Source organism: Terrapene carolina, unplaced genomic scaffold (genome assembly GCF_002925995.2).
Source record: "Terrapene carolina triunguis isolate 2854851 unplaced genomic scaffold, T_m_triunguis-2.0 Scaffold94, whole genome shotgun sequence".
Lineage (NCBI taxonomy): Eukaryota > Metazoa > Chordata > Testudines > Emydidae > Terrapene > Terrapene triunguis.
In genome coordinates, this window is record NW_020664445.1 from 3,782,620 (window position 1) to 3,792,978 (window position 10,359).

The 10,359-nt window shown below is 52.6% G+C and overlaps 1 protein-coding gene across 2 annotated transcripts in view; it reads left to right on the top strand.

The window, feature by feature from the left end:
- TSTD2 (thiosulfate sulfurtransferase like domain containing 2) overlaps positions 1–8,393 on the top strand; it is a 36,254-nt gene extending 27,861 nt beyond the window's left edge. For both annotated transcript variants that reach the window (XM_024203112.2, XM_024203121.2), the window contains 2 exons: positions 4,164–4,302; positions 6,437–8,393. In XM_024203112.2, coding sequence (XP_024058880.1) covers positions 4,164–4,302; positions 6,437–6,663 — 366 coding nt within the window. In that variant the 3' untranslated portion in view covers positions 6,664–8,393. The remainder of the gene's footprint in view (positions 1–4,163; positions 4,303–6,436) is intronic.
- The last annotated feature ends 1,966 nt before the right edge of the window (positions 8,394–10,359 follow it).

The window sequence follows — 10,359 nt, forward strand, 5'->3', positions numbered from 1 at the left end:
CGTCATAATCTTGTCACACCTTTGTTGCCCTTCTCTAGGAACAGGCAGAATCCCACTGAAGATCACCTGAGCCTCGATTTCCTTAAGCGACTTCCCCAGCCTGGCATAGTCTCCCTTGATACGTTCCAGCGAGAATCTAGCTGTATCATTCGTTCCCACATGAAGGACAATCAGTACATTCTTTCCCGCTTCCGTTAGGATCCTCTTCAGCCTCAGGTCCACATCCCATATCTTAGCACCCGGCAGACAGCACACTCTTCTGTTCTCCAGATCAGCTCTAGTTACAGGCCTGTCTATTCTTCTCAGTAAGGAGTCCCCAATCACGTAGACCTGCCTTTTCCTGGTGACGGTGTGATTCTCCGGTCTATCCCCTGCTCCCTCTGGGTGCAAGTCCTCTCGATTTCTATTGTCCCTTGTAATCCTCCGCAACCCATCCCGTATCCTCTTGGGGCTCATGTTTGGTGTTGTTATCTCCATTGACTCTTCCCCTCTTTTTATAGGACTAGCTGCTCTTCTCTTCTTCCTTGCCCTCTCACCCTCAGCGACCACCTGCTGTGCCCCTTCTTCATTTTCCAACTCCGCAAACCTGTTCCTGAGCTCTATTTCTCCTTCACTAGCCCGTCTTTTCCTCTGCCTGGTTCTCTTAGGGTATGTCTACACTACAGGATTAATCCGAATTTAGATAATTCGAATTTGGGAAACAGGTTGTATAAATTCGATTGTGCGCGGCCACACTAAGCACCTTAATTCGGTTTTAAACCACATTAATTCGGTGGTGTGCGGCCACACTACCCCATTAACTTAAACACAGTAATTCGGTGGTGTGCGGCCACACTAACCCTAATTCGAATTAACAAAATCGATTTAGGCTCTACTCCGTTCGTCGAGGTGGAGTACAGAAATCGATTTAAAGGGCCCTTTAATTCGAATTAACTGGCTCTGTAGTGTGGACGGGTGAAGGGTTAATTCGGATTAAGGCAGCTAAATCCGAATTAAAGTCCTAGTGTAGACCAGGCCTTAGTCACATGCTTCCACTGTCCACTTTCCTCACCCAGCAGTCTCCCCTCAGAGTTCTTTGGTCCTGCTTCCATGTGCAAGTCTGAGCTTTTCCATTCAGACTCCTCTTTTTTGCTCCATCATCCGCTCGAACACCCTTCTAAACTCAACCAGAGTTTCCACCTGCATCTCCAATCCTTGGATCTTTTCTTCCATCAGCTCTATCAAGCAGCACTTCATGCAGACGAAACTCTTATCAGGTACCCCCTCCAGGATCATGTACATGCCGCAGGTTCCACATCCAGTCATCTTCATTGTGTCTTCCACTGCCTGGGTCACTACCACTGCTGCCTCTGTATCTGTCATAGCCTTCTCACCTAAATCCTATGAATCTGGGAAACACAAACCAAAACACCACCACCCACAGCACAACAAACCCCCAACAAGCACCAAAACACTGCTAGAACACTGCACCCTCCCTTCACTAGCCTGTCTGATCCTCTGCCTGCCTCTCTTAGTCTTCCCCCAAACTCCCCCTGCAAACTCCCACTCAAACTCCCCTGTTTACAGCTCTGTTTGCTGGCTCCTGTGCCAGTCCAGTGAGGCTTATGTATCTTGAAGAATGCCCCTGCCGGGTCTAGTTTACGTAACCCAAAGGTGGAATATTACACAAACAGGCCTCCACCCCAGCATCCTCGCTGGATGGGGAAGGGGCTGTGTAAACCTTAGTCCATAAAATCTGCTTATGTCCAGGTCCTGTACCAGCGAGGCCTTCTGCACTCCGGAACTCTCTTCTGGAGCCAGGGTAGGGTCTCTTTCCTCTTGGGTCTAGGTCCCCCTAGAGGTCAAACCAGAAAAAAACAAACTAGGGAAATACAACCTAGATGGAGCTACTATAAGGTGGGTGCAAAACTGGTTGGAAAACCATTCCCAGAGAGTAGTTACCAGTGGTTCACAGCCATGCTGGAAGGGCATAACGAGTAGGGTCCCGCAGGGATCAGTTCTGGGTCCGGTTCTGTTCAATATCTTCATCAGTGATTAAGATAATGGCATACAGAGTACACTTATACAGTTTGCGGATGATACCAAGCTGGGAGGAGTTGCAAGTGCTTTGGAGGATAGGATTAAAATTCAAAATGATTTGGAGAAATGGTCTGAAGGAAATAGGATGAAATTCAATAAGGACAAATGCAAAGTACTCCACTTAGGAAGGAACAATCAGTTGCACACATACAAAATGGGAAATGACTGCCTAGGAAGGAGTACTGCGGAAAGGGATCTGGGGGTCATAGTGGACCACAAGCTAAATAGGAGTCAACAGTGTAACACCATTGCAAAAAAAGCAAACATCATTCTGGGATGTATTACCAGGATATTGTAAGCAAGACACGAGAAGTAATCCTTCCGCTCTACTCCACGCTGATTAGACCTCAACTGGAGTATTGTGTCCAGTTCCGGGCGCCACATTTTAGGAAAGATGTGGACAGATTGGAGAAGGTCCAGAGAAGAGCAACAAACATGATTAAAGGTCTAGAAAACATGACCTATGAGGGAAGATTGGGGGAAAAAATGGGTTTGTTTATCTGGAAAAGAGAAGACTGAGAGGGGACGTGATAACAGTTTTCAAGTACATAAAAGGTTGTTACAAGGAGGAGGGAGAAAAATTGTTCTTCTTATTCTCTGAGAATAGGACAAGAAGCAATGGGCTTAAATTGCAGCAAGGGAGGTTTAGGTTGGTCATTAGGAAAAACTTCCTGTCAGGGTGGTTAAGCACTGGAATAAATTGCCTAGCGAGATTGTGGAATCTCCATCATTGGAGATTTTTAAGAGCAGGTTAGACAAACACCTGTCAGGAATGGTCTAGATAATACTTAGTCCTGCCATGAGTGCAGGGGACCAGACTAGATGACCTCTTGAGGTCCCTTCCAGTCCTATGATTCTATGACAGCCCTTTCTCAGAAGAACATGTAATTCCTCTGATCTGGGGCTCCTGCTGCTTCCTGGTGAAGTCCTTCCGTTGGGATCAGGTTTCACTGAGACGTGGCATCCATCCTCCCTTTCAGAGCCTCTCCCACTCAGGGGCACGTTTCCTTTCCCGGTGACCCCCCTCACCAGCTCCCCTGAGAAGTTTTCCCATTGAGAGCATTCTCTTTCTGTGTTCTGGGGACCGTTTCTCTTCCCCAAAGTCTATGTTGTCTAGGGAGAGCCCTCTGGGAGCAGCTGCCTAGCCAGCTCCCCTGAGGAGTTCATTCCCTGGGTACTTCCTGCCTGAGCCCACGCCATCCTTCATAAGGCCTAGGTTTTCCTTAACTGATTAACTACTGCCCAGCTGCTTAGGTTGTCGGTTATTCCCAGGTGAGTCTGGGCTGGCTCCTCTTCAGCAGAGCCTGGCACAGGTAGGCTGGGAGCTGACTGTCTTCGGGGCCAGCTGCCCTGTGCCATGCGCTCATCACCCCAGTATCGGAGCACCTCACAGTCATGATCCTCACAAGACTCCTTGGAAGCTCTGAATGCTTATCCTCTTTCACAGACAGGGAACTGCGGAACTAGATAGATGAAGTGACTGGCCTGAGGTGTCAGAATGGATCAGTGGCAGAGCTGGACATGGAGTCTAGATCTCCCAGGTCCTAGTCTAGCACCCCGTCCGCCTGACCAGCCTCCCTCTCTCACATCTCTATTCCTTATCCCCTGCCCAGAGAGAGCAAGAGATCAGTCCAGATAAACTTTCTCTGGAGATATGAGGCGTGATCCATTTACACCAGTGTAAACCCAGAGGAAATCCACTGAAGTCCCTAGAATTACATTGGTGTAAAACTGGTGTAAGTAATGGGCGAATCTGGCCCTAAGAGCTGTTACTGTATAATGCAGCGACCGTTCTTCAACCTAGTGTCCTCTTGGGCCTGGAGCTGGTCTGGATATCTTTCAGAATCCAGACCACAAACACCATTCAGTAACCGCAGACGCAGTGACCCTTTGGCCCCGTGTCAATCAGCCACTATTCAATATTGGCAGCCACAGAAATACCCAGTAGGGACTGACCATGGGCACATGGGTCTTATGGCTGTCACCGGGATATTGCTCCTTTTCCTAGGCGTCTAGTTCCCTGTGTGTGCACTGGGCAGTCTGGCACAGCCTAAGCTAGGTTTCTGGTGCTTTGTTTTCAACAGGCTGCATGCAGGGAGGTTTACCAGCTCAAGGGTGGCATCCACAAGTACCTGGAAGAGTTTCCGGATGGGTTCTACCGGGGGAAGCTGTTTGTGTTTGACCAACGTTACACCATCTCTGCCAACGAAGATGTCATTGCAGGTAGGGCCATCACGTCTCGGATCACAGAACGAGAGCTGTCAGAGTCACCCCAGAGCCCTCTAGGACAGAGGCTCGCGCACTGTGGCCTGGGGAGCACCCGCAGCAGAGAGCAGGCTGGGCTCAGGGGTGCTGGCCTTGCTGCCTTGTTTCCAGCTACTGAATTGCTTTAAGGACAGATAAAAATCCATGGAATGCTGTAGAAGTGCAGGACTCACTCCTGCGGCGCCTCCTGCTGGTTGTCCTCGGGAATTAGCTCTCCCAGCCTTGGAGCGCCCTCTGCAGGCTGGTGATCCGCCTTGCCACTGGCCCCGTGTCCCTCCCAGGACCCCGGTGCCCCTTTCTCTGGGTGCTGCCCCCGGCAGTACCCCCACAGTCCCAGGGGAACCCCCACCCACTATCCCCACTTCGCCTAAGTCTTGGCTACTGCCCAGTCTCCATCTAGCCTCGTTCACTGGGGCAGACTGCAGTATCAGCCACTCATCACAGGCAAAGGGGTTTGGACCTGCTGCCTCTGCCTACCCACGGGCTGCCTCCTGCAACCCAAGTGCCCCTTTGGCCTTACCCTAGGCCTGCAGCCTGGGGCTTTCCTAGGCCGGAGCTCCCCAGCTCCCTTGGCCTTTCCCCAGCCCTGCTCCACTCTAGGCACTTAATTAAGCTCCCTGCAGCCAGGCCCTTCTCTCTCTACCACTAGAGAGACTGTCTGTCTGCCCCTGGCTTCCCTGCCTTTATAGGGCCAGCTGAGTCTGTTTGGGGCGTGGCCACAGCTGAGGCTGCCTCTCAATCAGCCCAGCCTAAGGCTCCCAGCCCCAGCCATCTCCAAGGGCTGGCTTTTAACCCTTTCAGGCCAGGAGCGGGTAACCACCCCGCTACAAATGCTTTCCTAATACGGCGTTTCTGACCGCCAATGGCCCAGGGATCTCTGTGATCAGGAGTGAGGGGGAGGTTGTCTGCACGCAGGGCTGGAAGGGCAGGGGCCACGAGATAATGTTTCTGTGACGTGATGGGCAGCACAGCACACTGTCCCACAGGGAGGAGCCGCTAGTAATGTAAGTCGCTAGCACGACTAGCCCCTTGACACTGGTCAAACCATTCTGAGCCAGCACAGTACTAGAGACCGAGCCACTACTCGGAGTCGGCTCCACTAACCAGAAAACCTGGTAGCAACAGCCCACGGGGCGCTTGGCTGTTCCTGGCTTTCAAGGCTTATGCAGCCCAAAGAATTGTATTTCACGCTAGTAAAAGTTGAAGATGGGTGAACACACCCTGGCTTTCCAGCTGGGTTGCGCTTCAGCTGTTCGGCTCCAGCTTGCTGGTGAGAGGTGACCAGCAAAGGACTTGGGCTAAGCTTGCCTGTGGCTTTTCTGCTCCATCTGAAGAAGAGTCAGGGCTTTCTTATGCTCAGAGGACGGTGCTGCTGTCTCTAGATGGAGAACCACTTTGAGCTCAATCGCAGCTGACTCGACTTATTCATTTGCCGTAAGTTGATCCATCTGGAAGGTGACAGGCTTAGTGCTGGGAATAAAATGTCCTTCTGAAGCCCTGGCCGTGCTCAAGAGGGACTGAAGGGGAAGCGGCACGGCTCAGTGAGCAGCTACCCGCTGGACTAGTCAGGGTTAGCTGCCAGCAGTGCAGCGGAGTCGGGAGGAAAGCTGCTCAGTAAAGGACAAGTTGTGCGCTGGGTTGTTTAGGGATGTGTAGCCTTAGGACTCTGTCCCCCAAAGCCTGAGCGCAGATTCCAAATGCAGCCCTACCATTCCTGTTTGCACACGATAGCCACAGGGAGGCACGGGCCACTGCCTAGGGACAGCCAGCTCCTGCGCATGGGGCCCTGGACGGCAGGAAGGAGTTTGCCTTAAGCTTGTTAGCATCGAAATCAAAGTAAAAAGCCCCTTTTGTGGGCAGGGGCTAGTTCTCATTCTGATGAGGAAGGGCAGGGAAGCAGGGCCAGAGCGAGACTGCAATACCCTGGAAGATGAAGGGTCACCATTTGAATGAATTTTGGCAGCCCATTCAGCCCAGACTGCAGGACATTCTCAAGGCAGAGCCAGATTGCCTAGCAGGAGAGCACAGTGCCCCAGTGCAAGTGGGATAAACAGGGCAGGATGGGTTTTAACTCCACTTCTCCTCTCCCCAGAATGCAGGTACTGCGGGACGCTCTGGGATCAGTACAAACTGTGCTCCAGCCTGCACTGCCGGCAGCTCGTCCTGACCTGCCCAAGCTGTCGAGCGAAGGGATTCACGGCTTGCTGCCCCGTTTGTCAGGAGAAAGGGCTCAAGCTGGCTTCAAACCCTTCTGGATGGATGGTCAAGGAGGAATGTGAATGCACGGACAGACGGCAGCGGGTCCCAGGAAAATGTTAGACATTCAATAATATACACTCGCGTTCTAGGGCATGGGGCTTCCGAATGTGGGTGCCCGCTTCCCAGTTATTTTCATTGGATTTGTACTTTGAGACCCCTGAGGGGGCTTTGAATCGCTCAGCCCCAGTGTCTCTTTAGCACTTGACAGTGAACCATGAACTACCCCCAGCCAAGTGTAAATTAATGGAGCGTCAAACACCACAGTGGTGCTACAGGATTCCTCCCACTGCAGCAAAGTTACTGTTCTGCCTCCCACAATGTGATGGGCGCCAGAGAGAACTTGATGATTACAGCACATGCCATGGGATTCGGCCACTCACAACCAAGCAGGAGCCAGAAGGTGAAGGAACAAGCAAGGTCTGTGCTGGCTTTGTCAGCATCATTGTGTGTGTGTGTCCTGGGCCCACCCCACAGACTCTGCATGGGCTAGGGAGATGGAGGCAGCAGGTTTTTAATCACTGGGAACACAAGCAGACTGTGGTTGAGGCTATTTTCCACATATACACCAGCAGCCAGAGTCTTCTCTCCCTTACACCAGTGTAAGTCAGCCTAGCTACACAAGTCCCTGGGTTTACACTAGCGACCAGCAGGTGTGAGACCAGAAGCTGGACCCACGACTTCATCAGAGCAAAAGCTGGCGACACTCAATGGCCATGTACAACCTCAGGCATGTTCATCTGGCGGGGCATGTTGTGTGGGAAGAGAGAGAAGTATAAACCACTCACTGCCCCTCTCTCGTGGCAGTCAGTGTCCATGTCCTACCATGCAGAAGGGAATTCACGTGACTGAGTTTTTAAATGTCCAAGATCTAGCCCTGAGCCCAGGACTTGCATTGTGCTGTGTGTGCTGCAGAAAACTGGCGGGGTTCTGAAATGCATTGAAATGCAGCCATTTGCTGAGGAAAGCACAGGGGCATGATGTAAATAGTAATGAGCACCGTAGGAGTAGGAATGGTGGTGTGTGGAGTCCCCATGTGATTGTGCGCAATGGACACACAAGAGCCGTGTAGCCCGAGGGGGTTAAATGCATCTCCATGGATCCAGAGTGGTACTGCTACACTTATTGGCATGGACTGTGTAGTTCTGCTGCTGCTGTTTCCCCTTTGAAACGTATGCCCCCATCTGTACCGGTAAAGTCAGTCAGTGGCTAGGTCCTGACAATGGCTTTTAAAAAACCCTTTGCTCAGTGTCACAGGGTCTGCTACTCACTGCTCGGCAGCGCCTCCTTGTGGCTCATCTGGGGAACTAGTTCGCCACTGTCTGGCTGTCGTTCAGCCTGTTGCCTCTGTCACTTTCACTGCAGCCCTTTGCTCTCTGCAGCGCTGCTCCTTCATGGCTTAGCCCTCTGGTCAGGTCACCCTCAGTCTCCCTTCCTCAAAGGCTCAGGCCGTCTCCATCTCCAGTGCACGGCCTGCGCCACTCCTGCACGGGCTGGTAGGGGAACCTAGGCCTGCCCTCTACACCAGCCTCCAAGCCAGGGACCCTCAGCCCAGCATGTCAGGTCTGTCCCTGTCACCCTTTACTGCTCCTCCTTCCCTGGGCTGTGTCCAAGCCTGCCTTTGTCACGCGCCTACTGTCCCACTTGTACCAGGGAGGGTGCCTGCAGGCTCACCTCCCTGCAACCCCCTCCTCCCCTACCTGTTCCTGCCCGGGTGAGCTGTTATCTCCACCAGGCTCACTGCCCCGTAGCTCCCCAGCAGGTGCAGCCTAAGGCTCCTTGGCCTCTCTTGCTCCTTGGCCTCTCTTGCTACTTGACCCCATCCATGCTAGTGTGGGGGGCTGCCCCATCACACTCCGTTTCTACAGTTGCTTATTGTCAGTTACAGCCATTTTATTTTCCATGCGGGCTGTAAAGGGACCTTCTCCCTTTCCAGAGCGGGGGGAGGAAGGCATTGCAGCAGACTTAGATTTGATGTTAATTTAATGCACTGGTTGTGTTAAATCCCACAGCAAGGCCTGACTTCTCTGACATTGTTCCCATGACTACCTGTTCAACAACTGCCGGGGTGCTGCTTTGTGTTCTCCAAGCTGGGCTTTCAAACCTGCTCTAAGCTCCACTGTGGGACCCTTCCCCAGAGCTGATATTAGGTGGTGATGATAATGCAGGGGCTGAGACCAAGCCTCCGATGTGACTAACGAGGCCCACTGACAACACTGGCTTTTGGAAGGCCCCTATTTCCCTAGGCAGCTGGTGTCCCCAGCCCTGGGTCGATGCTTGTTTGCTTACAGCAACTTTCCCAGGTGCGTTGGTGTGCTGGCCTAGGTGCAGTGTCCTGCCCTCAGGCACACGTTGCATTCCCAGCCTACATCATTGCCACTAGCTGTGGTTGGGAACAGGAGCCCACAACTGGTATGTTGCACTGTGGTATTTTTCAGGTGTTCTGTTTTAAAACCCCCGACCAGCTGACAAACCTACCAGCTAGATGACCATCCTGTAACTCCCACAAGAGGCCCTGCCCGGGTCCGTTTTCAGTACAAATGGGAAACGGTGTCAACAGTATATTAGCGTGAACTTCTAAAACTGCCAGGGGGACCCATCATCCTTGGCGCTGCCACAGAGCTGTACGAACACTCTTCATCCGTGCGCGGGCTGCTCTTATCCCTTTGGAAACCTGTGAATGGCAGCTGGGCTTCCGCTCATTCCTAAGCAAGCAGCCTGCTAACCAGGTGCTGGTCTATGGAGGGTTTCTGGCCCCTAGGAGGGGCTCTGCCCCCAAACCACATTGCGTCCTGCCCCCCAGTGTTGAGAAAGTCTCCCCATTACCCATGCCAGGGGTGAGATGGCCAGGTGGGTCAGGCACTGGCGAAGGAGGCTGGACCAGTGCTGAGTAGGACGTAGGCCCAGACCTGCTACAAGGCAGGAGAAGCAATAGGCTCCTTTATGCAAGGGGTGAGGTGGTTCCAGTGCTTTGTGCGGGAGGAGCAGGAGACTGGGGGGGTTGCTATTCTGGAGCGGGAGGGAGCAGGAAGTAAGAGGGGGCAGCTGCCCCCATGACTGTTTCACTCATCTCCAGCATAGAAGGCAAGTACATTCCATGTCCTCCATATTCTAAGGGTTAGTGCATAGGCAACCCCTGGGGTCTGGCTGTGTGCTGGTCTTTGTTAGCTACATCTAAAGAACCACTGACACAACTTGAAACGCTGACTCGACGTTTAGCTGACTCAGCACAACTGCTGTGACTCCTCTGAGACGGTACCTTAGCTCCCTGGCTCGGCAGGTCCAAGCAGGAGAGTCTGCGCACTAGCAGGCATGGTGCTCGCTGTAGGGAGGGATCCCCTTTTCCTCAAGAGCTAGTGACCATCATTACTGCTCGACAGCACAGCTGGTACAGAGCCTGATGCTTTTCCCCAGGCAACTGTGCAACGCCTTGCTCTGCTTGGTAAGCGCTTGCTCACTTACCCATGTAATTCCAGCACAGTCACCAGCATGAGTATGCCTGTCACACACAAGCCCAGAGTCCTCCCACAATATGTTTCAACTGCCAGGGGAGTTTAGATGCCACTACAGCCTGGAAAAGGGACAGGTTATTGCTTAAAATCCTCCTCTCAGGTCTGCAGGGCAGGGTCCCTCTTAGCACATTCTGCACTGTCCCCACACACCCAGATTCCCCCTGGGCATCAGGGCGAGCAGCATTTACCGTCCGGGGGAGAACAATTTCCATTCCCCTGAGTCAGTGGGAGAGCAGACACTGATGCT